This window comes from Rhinatrema bivittatum, chromosome 4, assembly GCF_901001135.1.
Source record: "Rhinatrema bivittatum chromosome 4, aRhiBiv1.1, whole genome shotgun sequence".
NCBI lineage: Eukaryota > Metazoa > Chordata > Amphibia > Gymnophiona > Rhinatrematidae > Rhinatrema > Rhinatrema bivittatum.
In genome coordinates this window covers 326,658,358-326,676,253 of record NC_042618.1, presented here as the reverse complement: position 1 = coordinate 326,676,253, position 17,896 = coordinate 326,658,358, and the positions used below count along the sequence as shown (strand labels likewise).

Genomic DNA, 17,896 nt, shown 5'->3' with positions numbered 1-17,896 from the left:
TTGCTCAACTTACTTCAGCTCCCGAGCTGAAGTAAGTTTCGTGCGCCGGCAGCCAGGTCTTTGAGACAGCGAACAATGGCGCTGTCCCGGCCCACCTCACCCCTCCCTGCCCAGAACATTCCCCCTAGCCTGCCCTTTGAAGAAGCCTGGCACTTGTGCGCATACCAGGCTTTACGCATGTGGCTGGGCCCCTTTGAAAACTGGCTCAGAGTCCAAGGCCCAGCCACACTCGTAAATGGAGAAATTACTTACCTGATAATTTTGTTTTCCTTAGTGTAGACAGATGGACTCAGGACCAATGGGTATAGTATACTCCTGATAGCAGTTGGAGACGGAGTCAAATTTCAATCTGACGTCAGCACTACATATACCCGTGCAGGAAGTTCTGCTCTTCAGTATTCTCCTCGAAAAGCAATTGTGGATATATGCGTGTTTGGATAACTTGATCAACTTGAACTGGTTGACGTGATTTCTAGCTGGAGACCACCAGTGCACTCAACCAAGAAACGCCAACACCCGGCAAATATGGGTGTCTTAACTAGGGTAAAGTCTGGCTTACCCATGCTTGTCTTGGTCTCGGGGAATGTCACCCCAGATTTCCGGATTTAGGGGCAGCCGTGGGCGGGATGATGAGTCCATCTGTCTACACTAAGGAAAACAAAATTATCAGGTAAGTAATTTCTCCATTTCCTAGCATGTAGCAGATGGACTCAGGACCAATGGGATGTACAAAAGCTACTCCTGAACCGGGTGGGAGGCTGCCCGTGGCCCACTTAGTACTGCCCTTTCGAATGCTGTGTCCTCCCTGGTCTGAACATCCAGGCGGTAGAACCTCGAGAAGGTGTGAATGGAGGACCACATCGCCGGCCGACAGATCTCGGCGGGTAACAGCATCTTGGTGTCTGCCCAGGACATTGCCTGGGCCCTTGTGCAATGAGCTTTGATTTGTAGAGGTGGAGGCTTGCCGGCCTCTACGTAGGCCGCCTTGATTACTTCTTTGATCCAGCAGGCTATGGTTGCGTGCTAGGCTGCTTCCCCTTGTTTCTTCCTGCTGTGAAGGATGAATAGATGGTCCGTCTTTCGTATGGATTCCGATCTTTCCAGGTATCGGACTAGGAGTCTGCCGACGTTAAGATGGCATAGAAGGCGTGAGTCTTCCTAGTCCTTATGCTCGTCTGGAGATGGCAGCGAGATGGTTTGGTTTAGATGGAAATGAGAAAACACCTTTGAAAGGAAGGAGGGGAGAGTGCGTAGCTGTATGGATCCCGGTGTGAATCTGAGGAACGGTTCCCGACAGGATAGTGCTTGAAGTTCGAAGATGTGACGGGCTAAACATATTGCCACTAGGAATGCAGTTTTCAAGGTCAGAAGCCATAGAGAAAGACCACGTGTAGGTCTGAAAGAAGCTCCTGCTAGGAAGTCGAGTACTAGATTGAGATTCCATAGGGGTACCAGCCACTTTAGTGGTGGTTGGATTTGCTTGAACCCTCTCAGGAAGCGGGAGATGTCTGGATGGGAAGATAGGCTGATGCTGTCCATTTTGGCTCTGAAGCAGGCCAGCGCGGCCAGTTGAACCTTGATGGAATTGAGGGACAACCCCTTCTTCAAGCCGTCCTGCAGAAATTCCAGGATCATTGGAATTTTGACTGTCCGTGGAAGGATGGCACGGTCTTCACATCAGGCTTTGAATATTCTCCATATTCGTATGTAAGTTAAAGATGTGGAAAACTTGCGTGTTCGGAGCAAGATTTCAATCACTGCCCTCGAATATCTGCTCTTCTTCAGGCGAGTCCTCTCAATGGCCAGACTGTAAGAGAGAATCGAGTTGGGTCTTCATGGAGGATCGGTCCTTGTTGGAACAGATCCCTGTGTGGAGATAGACATAGGGGTTTCCCCGCCAGAAGTCTTCGCATGTCTGTGTACCACGGCCTTCTTGGCCAGTCCGGGGCCACTAGAAGTACTAGCCCCCTGTGATGTTCTATCTTGCGGATGATCCTGCCCAGTAGTGGCCATGGAGGAAAGGCATACAGCAGGTCTTCCTGTGGCCAGGTCTGGAAGACGACGTTGATCCCCTGGGATTGTGGTTCTCATCTGTGGCTGAAGAACTTGGGCACTTGGGCTTTGGACCAGGTTACCAGAAGATCCACGGCTGGTGTTCCCCAGCGGTTTACTATCAACTAGAAGGCTGTGGTCGACAGCTTCCATTCCCCTGGGTCTAGACTCTCTCTGCTGAGGTAATCCACAGTGACGTTGTCTTTTCCCGCAATGTGGGCGGCTGAGATCCCTTGTAGGTTTGCTTCCGCCCACGCCATTAGGGGGTCTATTTCCAGGGATACCTGTTGGCTTCTTGTTCCTCCCTGGCGGTTGATGTAGGCAACTGTTGTGGCGTTGTCTGACATGACTCTGACAGATTTGCCCTGGAGTCTGTGACTGAATCGTAGGCAGGCTAGTCTGACTGCCCGGGCTTCTAGTCGGTTGATGTTCTATCCCGACTCTTCCTTGTTCCATTGCCCCTGAGCCATCAGTTCCTGGCAGTGGGCTCCCCACCCTCGTAGGCTCGCATCTGTGGTGAGCAAGACCCAGGTCGGTGGGGATAGCCTTACTCCCTTGCTCAGATGGTCTTCTTGTAGCCACCATTGGAGCTGGGTCCACGCCTCTGCCAGTAGCTGGAGGCGAACGGTGTAGTCCTGGGACATCAGGTTCCATCGTGTCAGTAGGGAACGTTGTAGTGGTCGCATGTGGGCTCTTGCCCATGGGACGACTTCCAGGGTTGATGTCATGAGGCCGAGGACTTGGAGGTAATCGCATACCTTGGGGCGAGAACATCTCAGAGGTTTTCACAATTGGTCAACCAGTTTTCTTCTCCTTGTAGGAGGAAGAATGACCTTGTCTTGTTTGCTGTCGAACCAGACTCCCAGGAATTCTAGTGATTGGGAGGGCTGCAGGTGGCTCTTGGTTATGTTGACGACCCACCCGAGATTATGCGGTAGGTTCTGGACTCTGGTGGTCACCTGATGACTTTCCTCTGGAGATTTTGCCCTGATCAGCCAATCGTCCAGATACAGATGTACACGGATTCCGTCTTTCCTCAGTGTCGCCGCCACTACAACCATGATTTTGGTGAATGTCCAAGGGGCTGTAGCTAGCCCGAAGAGTAGCGCCCTGAACTGGTAGTGATGGTCCAGGATTGCGAAGCGTAGGAAGCGCTGATGATCGGGATGGATCGGGATGTGGAGATAGGCTTCTGACAGATCCAAAGAGGTCAGAAATTCTGCCGGCTGTACCGCCCTTATGAACGAGCGTAGGGTTTCTATGCGGAAGTGTGGTACCCTCAGGTAGCGATTGATGGACTTGAGGTCCAGAATGGGCCGGAACGTGCCCTCTTTCTTGGGGACGATAAAATTAATGGAATAGTGTCCAGTATTTTATGGTGTGTGGGCAACGGTGTTATCGTCTTTAGGGCGAGTAATTTTGTCAGTGTGGTTCCCACCACTGTCCTCTTGGAGAGGGAGTGGCACAGTGATTCCACAAATTTGTCTGGAGGGATGTTGTGGAAGTCCAGATAGTATCCCTCTCGAATGATGGTTAGGATCCAGTTGTCCAACGTTATTTCGACCCATCTTTGGTAGAATAGGGCAAGTCTGCCCCCTATGGCTTCTTCCTGTGGATGGGTCTGTTGATTCTCATTGTGGGGTGCAGCTGGGGCTTAGTCCTGAGCCAGCTCCCCTCTTGTTGTGTCTGTTCCGAAAGGACTGGCCCCTGCCTGCGGGGTGAGCTGCTTGGTATGTGTTTTTGTATGGTCAAAAAAGCTTAGAGCCTCTGCCCTTAGGTGTTCGGGGAGAGGGGCGTTGGCTTCTTTTGTTCCTGTCCTCCGGTAGCCGAGGTACGTGGGACTCGCCCCATTTGTCAGCTAACTTCTCCAATTTGCTTCTGAACAGGAGGGCTCCTTTAAATGGCATTCTCATGAGTTTCGTCTTGGAAGTCGCGTCGGCTGACCAGTTTCGGAGCCAGAGTTGCCTTCTGGCTGCCACTATGGATGAGATGCCCCTGGCTGATGTGCGCACCAGGTCAGAGGTCGCATCCGTGAGGAAAGATATCGCTGGTTCTAATGTTTCGACGGACGTGGTTGCATCCCTGGAAAGCGACAAGCAGGCACGTGTCACCATGGCACAGCAGGCAGCAATCTGCAGGGACATGGCTGTGACGTCAAATGACTGTTTAAGGATGGATTCCTGACGTCTGTCTTGGGCATCCTTGAGTGGTTCCGTTCCTGGAGGGATTTCCCCTTCCTCCAGGGAGTCTAGCTCTTCCTCCGAGGAGTCTGTGTCCCCTAAGGGGAGGCTTTTGTCCGGAGGAGGCATGTCTCTGGGAGGCCAAGAGGGGCCTGGAAGGTTTTGGTCCTCTGCTGGAGACTGTGGCTGTGTCACCGGTGGCACCGATTGCACCTGGACGAAGGTTTGCAGTCCTTTAAAGAATTCCACCCAGGAGAAGGTTCCTGGGTCTATATTAAACCCAGCGGCGTTCCCCGAGGGACCCGTCTGAGGAGGGGCCAAGGCGGGGATAGAGAGGTCCAGGGTACTATCATTGGTGGAGCCGGATTCCTCTACTGGCAGAGGAGGGTCTTGGCCCGGTTCTCCCAGAGTTGTCTCGCACTGTAGGCACAGGGCAGTAGCCACTTCGTGTTGCGCAGCTCTCAGGTGGCAGGCTGGGCAGAGGGCTTGTCCCTTGGTTTTCTTGGCTGGTGGTGCCATGATTTGTGTGCGCAGAGTCTGTGCATTTATATGCACGCGCCAGGAGGCTTAGGTATGCGCTCCGGGTGCGCCGAAGTTGTGCGTGCAAGCAGTGGGAAGATGTGCGTGCAAGCCACTATGTGTGCTATAGAGATGCGCGCGCCGCTGTGCTCACAAGCTTAATTTGTGCGCCCGACACAGATGAGCATGTCGCTATGCGCCCGGCACCCTCGTGCGCATTGCTGTGCGCATGGCACAGATGCGTGCGCCGCTGTGCATACAAGTAGGTTATGTGCCCGGCTCGCCGCTGTGCACACGGCTCAGTTATGCGGACAATACGGTGATCAGGAGGGGGGGGGAAATGGCGCAGACAACCACGCGGGCAAGATGGCGGCCCCCCGGAGGGTCTCCACATGGGAGGACCCTCGTTCTGGATCGGGGTCTAGCCCGGACAGGGCTGCTCAACCCGATAGGACAGACGCCGACTAGCGATTTGTGTGGCTATCCGAGCCTCGGAGACCGGAGACTTTAAGAAAAGTTTTCTACCTTACCTTGTCTCGGCACTTCCTGGACTCATGCTGGGCAGTCTCCAGCTGCGGGGGGAGAGGGAAAATACCTTCACTGCCGCGCTCGCTATTGCACCCGCTGCCTCTCAGCCACTCCCGTTCCTGGGGGCTAAGTCCACGCTGGGGCCGGCTACCGGACCGAGGCTTACCTCTGAGGGATCTCGGAAATCACCTCAGGAATTCTCGACTGGGGGAGGGACCCTTAGGTATCACCGCAGGAGAGCAGGGCTCGTCTGTAGAGGTAAGATTATTTCTTCTATGGTTTGGATTTTCTAACGCTGTGCAAGCGTGTGTAGAGTCCCAAACTACTATGGAGACGGAGAAATACTGAAGAGCAGAGCTTCCTGCACGGGTATATGTAGTGCTAACGTCAGATTGAAATCTGACTCCGTCTCCAATTGCTATCAGGAGTACACTATACCCATTGGTCCCGAGTCCATCTGCTACACGCTAGGAAAACCCGTATTTTATGCGTGCAGGGCGTTTAAAATCCGGGCTTAACTACTTAGCTGGATAAATCACATCTAGCTAAGTTGCGATGGCTGAACATAGCTGGATATTCAGCAGTCCTACTTATCTGGCTAAGCAGCATTTGAATATCGGCCTGCAGTGCTTAGTAAAATGAGAAGTGACTAAGCTACCACCGGACATATGACCAAGGCAGCTATCTCAATCTAGGGATGGGCTTCCATTTTGAAATTCCATGAAAACATTAACCACATTGGTTTCTAAAATGAAGCAGAAATTTAAAAAAAAAAAAAGCTCACTTTGTTTCAGTGTTTTCATTTCTGTGTGCACTAAAATCTTTAGGGGGTAATTTTCAAAGCCGCTCAAGGTGCATAAATCTGGATTTTATGTGCTTAAGTGACTCTTTGAAAATAGCCCCAGTGAGTATGTGTGTAAAAGTGCACGTGTAACCAAATAACATGTGTACTTTTACATGCACTTGTGGTAGGCATTTGGGGTAGGGAAACATGGAGCTGGGGTAGGGTTAGGACTCACATGCAGATTTTCAGATGCTCAAAAGTCTGAGCATAAGTTTACATGCAAATGTTACACACCGTTAGCAGCAGGTGTAACTTCCCCCATGTAACCTGGGGGAAGTGCGAAGGGACTTTTCACAGGCATTTTCAGGGTGATTTTATGTGCATAAAACTGCTTTAAAATTAGCAGTGAAGTCTGCGTGTAACAGGCATGTGCAGACTTTACAGCTACCTGCAGTGTTCTAAAACTGCCCTCCCAAGAATAATTTTCAAAGTGGGTAGAACAGTGTTTTATGCACAGAAATGGCTTTTTACCTGGACTGAGCGGAGGCGTTCCCCAGAATGGGGTTCGGGAAGGGTTTGCACTTCCATGCACACTTTCAGATTTTCAAAAGCAGGGGCATAACATGTTCAAGGAAAATATCTGCAGATATTTTATTGATTATCTAGGGGGTTTAGGAAGCCCTCTCCTTTACTGGGGTGCACTGGGAGTGAACTGGGAAAAGGCCTATTGTAGCGCCGCGCGTACCTACTAAAATTCCCCCTACTTATGCGCTCGAAACGGCAATCGCGCGCACCAATATAAAATCATGTGCGCACGTATGCATGGATAGCCAATTTTATAACACGCGCGCGTATACGCACGTGTGTTTATAAAATCTGCGCATCCATCTGCCCGCGACGGCAAACACGCGCCCATGTGCGCAAGCACGCGGGTCTTAAATTTTACTTCATAATGCCTGTGGTTACCCCTGCAGAAAACCTGCTCAGGACTGAGAGAGTTAACTGAAAAATAAGTAAAAAGCAGAATTGGGATCTGCCAGTGTAAAATTAAGCTGAAAAACTACATACTTTCAATAAAGGCTAGAAGAGTAAGTAAATCCAAATCCTCCCTCCCATTCACCCTTGTACCAACTTATCTACATATACATTGTGTGCTGCTGCATACACTAAAGACATGATTCGCTAAGTTGTTTTTTTTTTCACCATATGGGAGAAAAACCTTACTAAATCAGGCCCCATATCTTATACAATAATATTTGTGGACTCATGGAATTCATCGGTCTGTGGTCTGCGGTGGGAGCCAGCGTAGCTCTACATCAGTGTGACCTAGCCTTCACAACAGGGATGGCACTTAGGGAAAGCAAGTGGTGGAGACAGCATCCTCTCCCCCCCCCCAAAACTTCATTCCCCCATAACTGCAGGCTCAGCTGAGAAGCCCTGAGTACAGCTCCCTACCAGCAGGGGATGGAGTGACCCAGGGAACCTGCCCCCCCCCTCCCTCCCCAAACACCGCTCCTGCTCTGCACGCCCAAGCTTGCTCCAGCAGAGTGCCCGGCAAATCCCAAGGCGCTTGACCTTCTCATGAGATCTTCACCCAAGCCTGCACTGGGGAACTTTAATTAAGCGCTCTGCTGCTGAATGCAGTGGATGTGGATCAGAACATCTAAAATGCCGCACATTTGCCGTTGAACTTTAAGTGGTTCTCAGCTGGTTAAATAAATGAGAGCGGGAGAGGAACTTGCTGCTTGTTTTGTGGCTTGGTAACTATTCCAAGAAAGAGCTCAGACTTCCGTTGCATTCAATTTGAACTTTCTCTTCTCTAAAACCCTCCAAATAGAAGAGGATTAGGTGTATTTGGATTTTAAAATTTGATCTTAAAAAAAACAAAACCAAAACCCCATCCTAGAGAACTTTTGTATTATTTACTTTACCTTCCAAAAACATAAGAATGTTCCAGAGTCTGTAATGCATGGCACTTTGAATTATAATCCAAATATATCTATATATCAGCAAATAGAAATGACGGCAGAAGAAGACTAAACGGGCCGGCCCATCCAGTCTGCCCAGCAAGCTTCGCACTTTTTTTTTCTTCTCATACTTATCTGTTTCTCTTGAATCTTAGTAACCTTTTGGTTCTATTTCCCTTCCACCCCCACCATTAATGTAGAGAGCAGTGTTGGAACTGCATCTAAGTGAAATATCTAGCTGAATTAGTTAGGGGTAGTAACCGCCTCAATAAGCAAGCTACACCCATGCTTATTTGTTTACCCAGACTATGTAATTCAGTCCTTGTTGTTGTTGTCTGTATATAGATCCACTTTTCTTCATTCCCCCTGCCATTGAAGCAGAGAGCTATGCTGGATATGCATGAAGTATCGGTCTTCCTCCCCTGCCGTTGAAGCAGAGAGCTATGCTGGATATGCATTAAAAGTGAAGTATCAGACTTATTTGGTTTGGGGTAGTAACCGCCGTAACAAGCAAGCTACTCCCCGCTTTTTTGTGAATGCAAATCCTTTTTTCACATTTCCTCTTGCCGTTGAAGCTTAGAGCAATGTTGGAGTAGTATTAACTGTGTGTATGTTTATCTCTCGGTAGTAGCCGTCATTTCCGCGAGCCACCCATTCTTTATTCACGTCCTCTAGGTTTTTGTGGCCTGGTTTGGCCTCATCTCTGGACCAAGTCAGGCAGACACTGTGAGATGTATCATGAATCTTGTTTTGTTCTAGATGTTTTATTATTATTTATAGAAATACCCACGGTACGCACACCCCCTCGAATTCTCAAAGAGAAACTATACGGGGGGGGGGGGGGGGAGGAGGTTTCGGGGGGAGGCATGTTTCATTATTGGCCTCAGTGAGGGCAATTTGAAAAATATTTATGCCTGAATGGTGTTTTACTCCCATTGACTGGCTCTCTGAAGACTGCCCTCCTTCAATGTGGACAGAAGTCCACCCATGGCTCCACAACGAATGCACCTTTTAGCCACATTGAAAGGAGGTGTTCCCAGGGGGCATGCTTAATTCAAGGTAGGAGAACAAGACGCGGAGAAGGCATTTTCAAATCTATACATGATATTTTCCGGGAGAAGGGTACCGATCACACAAAAAAGCAAGTATAAGGATCTGCCAGTATGGGCCGGAAAGTACATGTGTAGATTTGAATTTGAAATCTCTGAGCACGCTGTCACTCCCCAGACCTAACTCCGCCCACATTTTCATGTGGCTGAAAGCACGCTCATAATTGGATAAGTTCTTGGAGGAGAAGTCCATTAACGGCTATTAATCAAGTTTACTTAGGGAATAGCCACTACTATTAATTGCATCAGTAGCATGGGATCTTCTTGGTGTTTGGGTAATTGCCAGGTTCTTGTGGCCTGGTTTGGCCTCTGTTGGAAACAGGATGCTGGGCTTGATGGACCCTTGGTCGGACCCAGCATGGCAATTTCTTATGTTCTTATGTTCTCTTTGAAAACCAGTCCTGGGGGTAAAAAGTACCTGCAGACTTTGTCCCTATTTGAGCAGTTTAAACATCGGGACCAGTGCTCTACGTTTTGCTGCTCTGTGCAAACAATTACTATGCTGCTGATCCCCACCACACCACACAGGCTGCAATGGAGCCCTTCAAGGGCTTCTCTTATTCCCCCAATAACTTTGTGAGTGTCTGAACACCGTTTATATTGCATTAGGGTTAGATTAACGTTGCTAGATTTCCGGTGGTGAATCTGGGATACTTGGTTCGCAGCAGTGCCAGTAGTAATCAAGCAGTTCATATGGGTTGAGAGGTGGGTGGCGTTGCCTGGACTGACCCCCCCAGAAAAACTTGTAGCAATCTGCTCTCAAAATATATCTAAAAGTGCACACTTTAAATTTAGTCACCGCTAAATATTTCAAACCCGGTACAAAAGCCTCAGGGCTGGTAAATATGTCCTGTATGAAGAGAATTAGTTATGTGCCAGAAAAAAAATAAAATTAAAATCGGGGAACAAAATCCAGCTCTTAACATTTAAGTTCAGGGTGACAGACATGCCCTGGTCAGAGATTTTGAACTGAGTCCAAGGATATTTTAAACTGTTATTAATATTCTCTATAGGATGATAAAAGTTTCTAATGTTTACTGTCTCTGGCTTAGCGTGTCTCTGTTCTATTCCTGTTTATCTTCCTTTTTTAATTCTGTCTCTGAATTCCATTTTTCTTTTTGTTTAAGCCCTCTCCCTTCTTTGTCTTTTTCCTTCAAAGGGGCTCTTTTTTCTCTTTCTGCTCTCTTCTCTTGCTTCTCTCCTCTTCAGATTCTTCCTGCCTGCTAGCCTTCCCCCATTACTCCTCCTTTCTCTCCTCTTTTTCACGTGCTCTCCTCCATTCTTCTCCCCACATTATCTTCCTGGATCCTCCCACCCAGCAGAGTCCTCTCTTTCAGCCCTCTTCCCCAGGCATGGGTCCTTTCTCCCTCTCCCTCCACCCAACAACCCGTATCCTTTCCCTCACAATCCTCATTCCTCTCCCCTCACATTCCCCCTTAGCCATGGTACTTTCTCCCTCAGCCTTCTGTTCTCCCTGGCCTCTACCCCTCCCCCCCCCCCCCTCCATTCCCAGTTTTCTCTCCCTCAGGCCTTGGTCCTCTCTCTCTCTCCTTTCCTCCATCCTGGCCCCTTTTCCCCTCTCCTTAGTCCCCATGTTTTCTCTCTCTTTCTCTCTCTGCCTCCAATTGAGGTTCAGTCTTCAAATATGCACATAAGTTATATCAATTTTCAAAGGGAACGTACGTACATATTGCTCACATTTACACCTGCTAATCTGTACCCTGATTTTTTATTTTTTTTTTAGAAAGTTTGCATACTTTGGAAAATCTAAAAGTTGGTAACTCCATATCCCTCACCAACTCTGCCCCTTGGAACATCTCCACTCTGTCCAAGTAAACATACATGAATACAAGACCTATGCACTTAATTTTACCCGTATATCTGGCAAACAATTTTATAACAGACCATTCCCTCAAGTAAACCACTATTTTACCTGCAGAAATGCCTTTGAATATTTCCTTCTGAGTGTTCCCCTGATAAGAGAACATCATGGCTTAAGAATCAAACCAGTCTCCCAAAATGTGGTTGAGACAGGACTTCCATAATATAAGATGAAACAGGTTCAGCCTATTGTCTGACAGCACGTCTAGTAATCCCTTAGATGCACAATTAGGGCCTTCATTTTAGGTTTTTATTTTATTTTGCCTGGGAATTTCAATGTTATCAAAAAAAGATGTCAGTCGAAAAATGACTTTGATATAACACACAGGAGAAAAATCCATGGAAAAGTCATTTTTCCACCGATTTCTTTTTTGTTCTAACATTGAAATTCCCAGGCAAAACAAAATAAAAACTGAAAACGAAGGTCCCTTTGCAGAATGAACAGATCAAAACTAGCGACTGCGACCGCTGGGCATGTGCATCGCCCTTCAGCAAACACTGACCTAGCTCTTCGAATTTCGTGCAGGCTTTGCTGAGGTTTACCGACGTGCAGACCTTCTCACCATTGTTCCAACGGCTTCTTCCACTAACCGTGGTCTGTGGGAAGACAAAACCAAAAAGAATAAAAACAAATGTGACGATGTCAGTTCTGGACAACATTCATGGACAACCCTCATAGAAACATAGAAACATAGAAATGATGGCAGAAGAAGACCAATCGGTCCATCCAGTCTGCCCAGCAAGCTTCACACTTCTTTTTTCTCATACTTATCTGTTCCTCTTGGCTCTTAGTAACCTTAGGTTCTATTTCCCTTTCACCCCCACCATTAATGTAGAGAGCAGAAGAAGAAGACCTCCTAAGAAGACAGCATTTACAGTTCAGCAGAATAAAGCAAACAGTCACATTTTAATCCTCTGCACTTTCTGCTGACTGCAGCGATTCATTTCAGCTCTGTTTTTGGCTTGGCGCTAAAAGCCACCAACTGGGAAGTGAAGTGTTCTCATGATTTTAGAACCCAAAGCAACAATACTTAGAGGAAAAACACAGTTTGAAAGTCATTCAACATTCACCTTCTTAGTTTTGGAAAATGTTATACTTTTTTTTAAATTAAAATGTTAAAGTGGGGGTTAGCTAAATCTCTGGCATGCACTGATTCTCTGATTTGATATGTAGAGTGCCTTTCTAAAAGGAAGGGTGAGGTACAGCCAGGAGGGAAGAGGGTTCAGTGCTAAATATAAAATAAGGAGTTTCACATGAAGCCTTAATTGTAATCAAAGCATATTATAGAGCTATAGCGTGAAAAATAATTCACTCGAGAGCAAACATCAGTCCGTGGAGTTTACCCTTCCTCAAACTACCTATGTTTGATCAATTACAAATTTTGAGGATAGTTTTAAAAGCGATTAACGCAAATAAAAAGCATTTTAACCACAATGATTGGCTGTCTGAAAACTGCTCTTCCTCAATGTGGGTAAATGACTGTGGGGTTTCTCCAACTGGAGGGGAAGGATTTCCTACAGGGTGGGGTGGGGCAGGAGGTATAACTGCTGGGGGAGGGGTTAGGGGGAACACTGGACAGATCACTTGCCCCTTGCTCATCTGTGGGCTACTACCCACTCCCACAGCTACTAATGTGTGAACAATGTTTGTGCATTATTAGCCACAGGAACACGGAATTTATTAAACTGTGGTAGTGCTGGCACGCAGTTTTAAGGCACTTTAGTGAAAAAAAAGGCCACATTTTGGCCAGCTTAGAAATTAATTTTCAGTCACAATGTGGTCTGCTCAAAATCTGGCCAGCTCGATTTTAGCCTGCAATTAAAATTCCTGATTTTGGCAGCTAATGGGGTCATTTATCAAAGGCTTATCGCCCGCGAAAAGACCCTTTTTGCGTGCGATAGCATGCAAATTAGGGGGAGGGGAGGAGTCGGGGAGGGGCAGAATCGGCAGTGTCTTCGCTGCTGGCGATAACATTAGCAACGTTATCGTCGGTAGTAGCACACCGAATAGCACCACCTTTCACGATGGTGCTATTCGGTGCAAAAGCCGGCAGCCGGCACACTGCGGTGGTGCGAAAGCTGCGGGCTTACGCAGGCCCACCCCCACCCTTCCCCCCCCCACCCCCCGTTTTCACTGGATTCATCATTCAGCAATGAATGATGAATCCAGGTCTAAGTTAGCCAACTAGTGCTGAAAATCTGCACGAGCCCATTAGCTTCTAGCCCCTGTCCATACTCCTCCCTTGTGTATGTCCAGTTTTGAATAGATAAATTTAGCCACCTTGTGAATTTAAGTGGCTAAACTTAGCCACTAAGTGACAGAGGAATTTTCAAAAGCAGAGGTTTGGTTGGCTAACTCCCAAATTTATTTGGCAAAACCCTTTGAAAATCCCAGCAATAATGTACAAGGTTCATTTGCCAGCGACGTGAACATTTCTTTAAAGACTGCAACCAACCATACCAATCCCTACTGTGGTTTCAGAGGCAGCTAAATGTTTAACCATCCTGCACAGGACCTGATTTACAAAGGGCCTGTGCTAAATTAGACCCAATTTTCAGGTCTCTTTCTTGTATAAAGATGCCACTTTACCTTGCTGTAGACAATCTGTAGTGTTAATGGTATTGCTTCCCTGTCTCCGTCAATGCCCAGTCTCTTACTGCCAGGACCTGTGCAATGCAAACACTGATTAAAGTTAGATACAAGACTTTATGCTTGTTTTCAACATTCACAGCTATTACCATTATACAATGTTTTTTGGCCTGATTTAAAACACAGTAGGAACTTAAAGACAAACTGGGTTCAAGATCGCTTTTTTTGGGGATGAAGGGTAATTTTCAAATACCTGCTGCGGGCCTGCACACTTGTAATAAATGTGATCAGTCAAACTCAATGTATCAGTCTCAAGAACCCCTGTCAACTCCTCTCAGCTGGTTAAACTTACTAATTTCACTATCGCCTCTTTACCAAGAAATACATAAATTCTAAGGTGAACCCAAACTCAGATGCTCTAATGCACTACCAGGTCTTTGGGTATTCTTATGTCTGTCCAAAAAAAGGAAACACAACCTTCAAAGAACACAAAAATCAAAGCTGTCTAGTCAAATGCAATGGTGTTTATAGGTTAGAATTTTAGAATTTTTTTTTATTGCCAAACTCAGAAATGTATATGTGAATATGTTGGGAGAGGGGGGGGGGGTGTGTGGAGAGGAGAAAATATTATAAGAAGGGACTGTCATTTTCAGTTTTTATATAATTTTTCCTGGGGATTCATCAGTGTATATTAGAACAAACAAAACAGGAAAAAATTAGTGGAAACAATGAATCTTTTTTCCACTGATTTTTCTCTCATTTTTGTTTGTTATAATAAACACTGCTAAATTCTCCCAAACAATTTAAACAGAAAATGAAGGTCCCTGATTGTAAGCCAAGGTTCCTGTGTGTTGTGCACCTTGTCAGGTTACAATGTGGCCTGGTGGCAGAATATTGTACCAACCTGAACCTCTGCATAATAAAATTGACCGGATTTAGGTTCCTAAGAGATATATCCCCAATTACTTCTCGCTAGGCCAGGGCTTCCCAGATCTATTCTAATGATCCTACAGCCTGTCAGGTTTTTAGGATATCCACAGTGAATATGCATGAGATACATCTGCATACACTAGGCTACTTTATGCAGATTTTTTATCATGCATATTCATACTGGATATCCCAAAAACTTGACCAGCTGCGGGGTCACCAGGGCAGGTTTGAGAAGCCCTGCTCTAGACTGTCCTATTTCCATGACATGGCTTATTACTCACTGGCATTATCTGTCTGCTCTGCTGTGGATATAGGATACTAAGTTCTCTTTGGCACTCTATGGATCCAGATGTGCTTAGGTTTTCACTTTGTTGCAAGGCTGGTCAGACGTCTACCACAGTTCTCATATGGTGTTCGGTTTTGCACCTCTTTTCTGTCAGTGTTATACTCCTACAATACTCTATTAAACTAGACAGGATGCGCTTGGTGAACAAAGTGCAAAACTCATCTCGTCTACTTTCTTTAATGATATTTCATGTAATACGAAAGGTGTAGGCTTCTTAATCAACATCTAAGGGAATTCTGGAACAAATCCTGTTTTAACAGAGAAAATAGGAGCACAAATACCAGGATGCACTGGAACAGGAATAAGCTCGCTGACCTATTTCTGACTGATGTTTCTAGTCAGTTATAGAGTTGAAAATCCAATTGAAGCGTCAGTCTAGGGGTTGGAGGCAAGATCAGTAAATACATGCTATGTCACCATAGATTTAACACTGTGGCTAATCCCCAAACTTCAAAAAGCATGGGGAAGCCAGATGTATTGGACAACAGCATTGCTAGTTTTGGTAGCTGTGTGGATTATTAGAAATCTTGGTAATGTGACATGAAAGAGGACCCAGTATTAGATTTAATATTGGTCTTGTAAGAATCACAGAGGAATCTGACCAGGCCTAGCACTGGAAGTAGATAAGGGCAATATTTTAACAGATTCTGAGCATGCTGCAGACCGCTCTGGAGGACAGTGGTAGTAAAGGGGTTGGACATTCAGGCAAAAGACGGGGTGGGAGAAGGTGGGAACTGACATTAGCTTAACTACTCAGAATGGAAGAATTGCAATTGGGCAGAATGAATGGGTCGGTTTTATATTTTTCTGCCATTTATTTGCTATATTATAATCTTATTGTGTAATGCTTACCAGAGGCCTTGATAGCTCGAATGGCAGCAGAGTGGCCTAGTTCCAAGGAGTGGATGAACACTGCTGTCTTCCTTTCACCCCCATCAAACGTTAACTATGGGAGAAATCACAGCAGACAGAACACAAGAGACAAGCTCCATTAAAATCAAGCATTCTAGAAAACATCCAAATCTCTTTTAACAAAAATTTTAAGAAATACAGGTCTGAACACCTTAGTCCACAAGAAGCCTGGTCTTGGGAATAGAAGTAATATTCAGCCAATTAATTCTGTTATAATTCAATATTAAGTCCTGACAAGAGAACGCTTGTTTTATCTGACCAATACAATATTCTTTGGTGGTATTTGCATGGGCTGAAGGACACAATTAAAGCAGAGGGTGAGTAAAGCTGCTTACCTTTAACAAGTGCTCTCTGAGGACAGCAGAACAATTCAGCCACACAATTGAGTGACATCATCCAACAGTGCCAACACGAAGGGTGCTCTCACTGGGTTCCTGCACAGCTGTTGCCTTCCGCATTTCCTCAGATTGTGTACAAGCTATCCTTCAACTCTGTGGGGAGGAGGGTGGGATGGTGTGGCTGAATTGTTTTGCTGTCCTTGAAGAAAACCTAATACAGGTAAACTACTTTGCTTTCTCTGAGGACAAGTAGGATGATATCAGCTACAGAAGCAGGGACTCCCAAGCTGAGGGTTTTGAGAATTAAACTTTGATTTATAAAATATTCTGTGAGGCAACCCAAGTTTGCAATGATTGGTGGGAGAGCTAAATAAACTCTTTAGAATTGCTTGGCCAAGTCAACAATCCTGCTTTGAAGCCTTATCTGAGCAGTAATGTGAAGTGAAACTATGATCGAAGACCAAGTTGCTGCTTTACAGTTATTTTCTATGCATGTAAATCTGAGAAGCCCAAGGGAAGCTGCAGTAACTCTAAACTTGTTGAGCCTTTACCTGATCATGTCATGTTTTATTTGCTTTGGCATAACAGTAAGAAATGCAATCTGAGATCATAGAGAAGAGCGTTTGCTTTGTAACTGAATTGCCTAGGTTGTTAGGAAACAAACAACTGACATTTCTTGTATGGAAAAAAGAAAATCTGATTCACATGGTGGCTGTGTGTGAATAACCGGGCAGCCCGGACCCCCGTAGTTCTATCCTGTCCCTGCCCATCTGGGCTGGATACCCAACATTACACACACACACAAGGAAAATGAGAGTCATTACTGGGATGCAAATGGCCGCAGCCATTAGAGCACCCTAACAGGGGAGTCTAATTTCAGGGCCAAGTCCTATCACCACTGCTATTCTCAACCACAGAGCAGGTGCCGATATCTCTATTTAATTCCACCCAAGTGGAAATGGTAAGGGGAAGTCTTCTCCCCGTGAGCCCCTGACTGTCACCGCCGTCACCAGAGGAGTCCAGGCAGGCCACCACGCAGCAGGCCCTGCCTGAGCCTCTCATAAACATGCCAGGCCATCTATTCATCAGGCCCAATCCTTGGGCCTGACATTTGTCATTCGTGGCCAATTGCCGATTGGTGGTCCCAAAGCTCCTCTCTTCCTTATCAGCACCTCCCTGCTTCGTTTTACAGCCTCCAGTGTTACAATAGTCTTTCAAGGACTCGGTCACCGCTGCCACGACAGAATAATAATGAACCAGCAATAATTTGCTAATTAACAATTTGTAATGGCTAAATTGGGAGGGGAATCGCACTGCGCCATGCCAGGGGCCAAGGATGAAAAGACCGCACCAAGGGGAGCCAGTGGGTTTTAAGTTTCCCACCAGTCCCTCCCCCCTGCCAACGCCATTGCGTTGCTCCCCCGGTCAATCATGTGGCCTGGCGTTGGGGTGCGCTCCGATGACATCACCATGCTTGGCACCATACCAACCGGAGGAAGCGATGTCATCGGCAGCACCCTGGCAAGACACAGCGGAACTCCCGCTCGTGGCGCCGGCCGGATGCTGCTGACGCGATTACAGCCGCTGCAGGAGGGGAATTGAGAAGGTATCCTCTTCCCTGCACAGTTCCGGTGAGCTCGGTGTGGAGGTGGTGGTGCCCACATGGATGCATCGGGCGCTCGGTTATTCCTGGCGCCCGCACATTTGTGCTGGGGCGCCTCCCATTATGTGCACTGAGTAAAAGGTTTTCTGAGCTTAGA

General features: G+C 46.7%; 1 protein-coding gene across 1 annotated transcript in view; it reads right to left on the bottom strand.

The window, feature by feature from the left end:
* The window catches only part of PIK3R5 (phosphoinositide-3-kinase regulatory subunit 5), a 231,083-nt gene that overhangs the window by 40,465 nt on the left and 172,722 nt on the right, over positions 1-17,896 (bottom strand). Inside the window, exons 14-16 of the mRNA XM_029600332.1 lie at positions 15,739-15,832; positions 13,611-13,687; positions 11,524-11,617 (exon numbers count right to left, since the gene is read on the bottom strand). Coding sequence (XP_029456192.1) covers positions 11,524-11,617; positions 13,611-13,687; positions 15,739-15,832 — 265 coding nt within the window. The remainder of the gene's footprint in view (positions 1-11,523; positions 11,618-13,610; positions 13,688-15,738; positions 15,833-17,896) is intronic.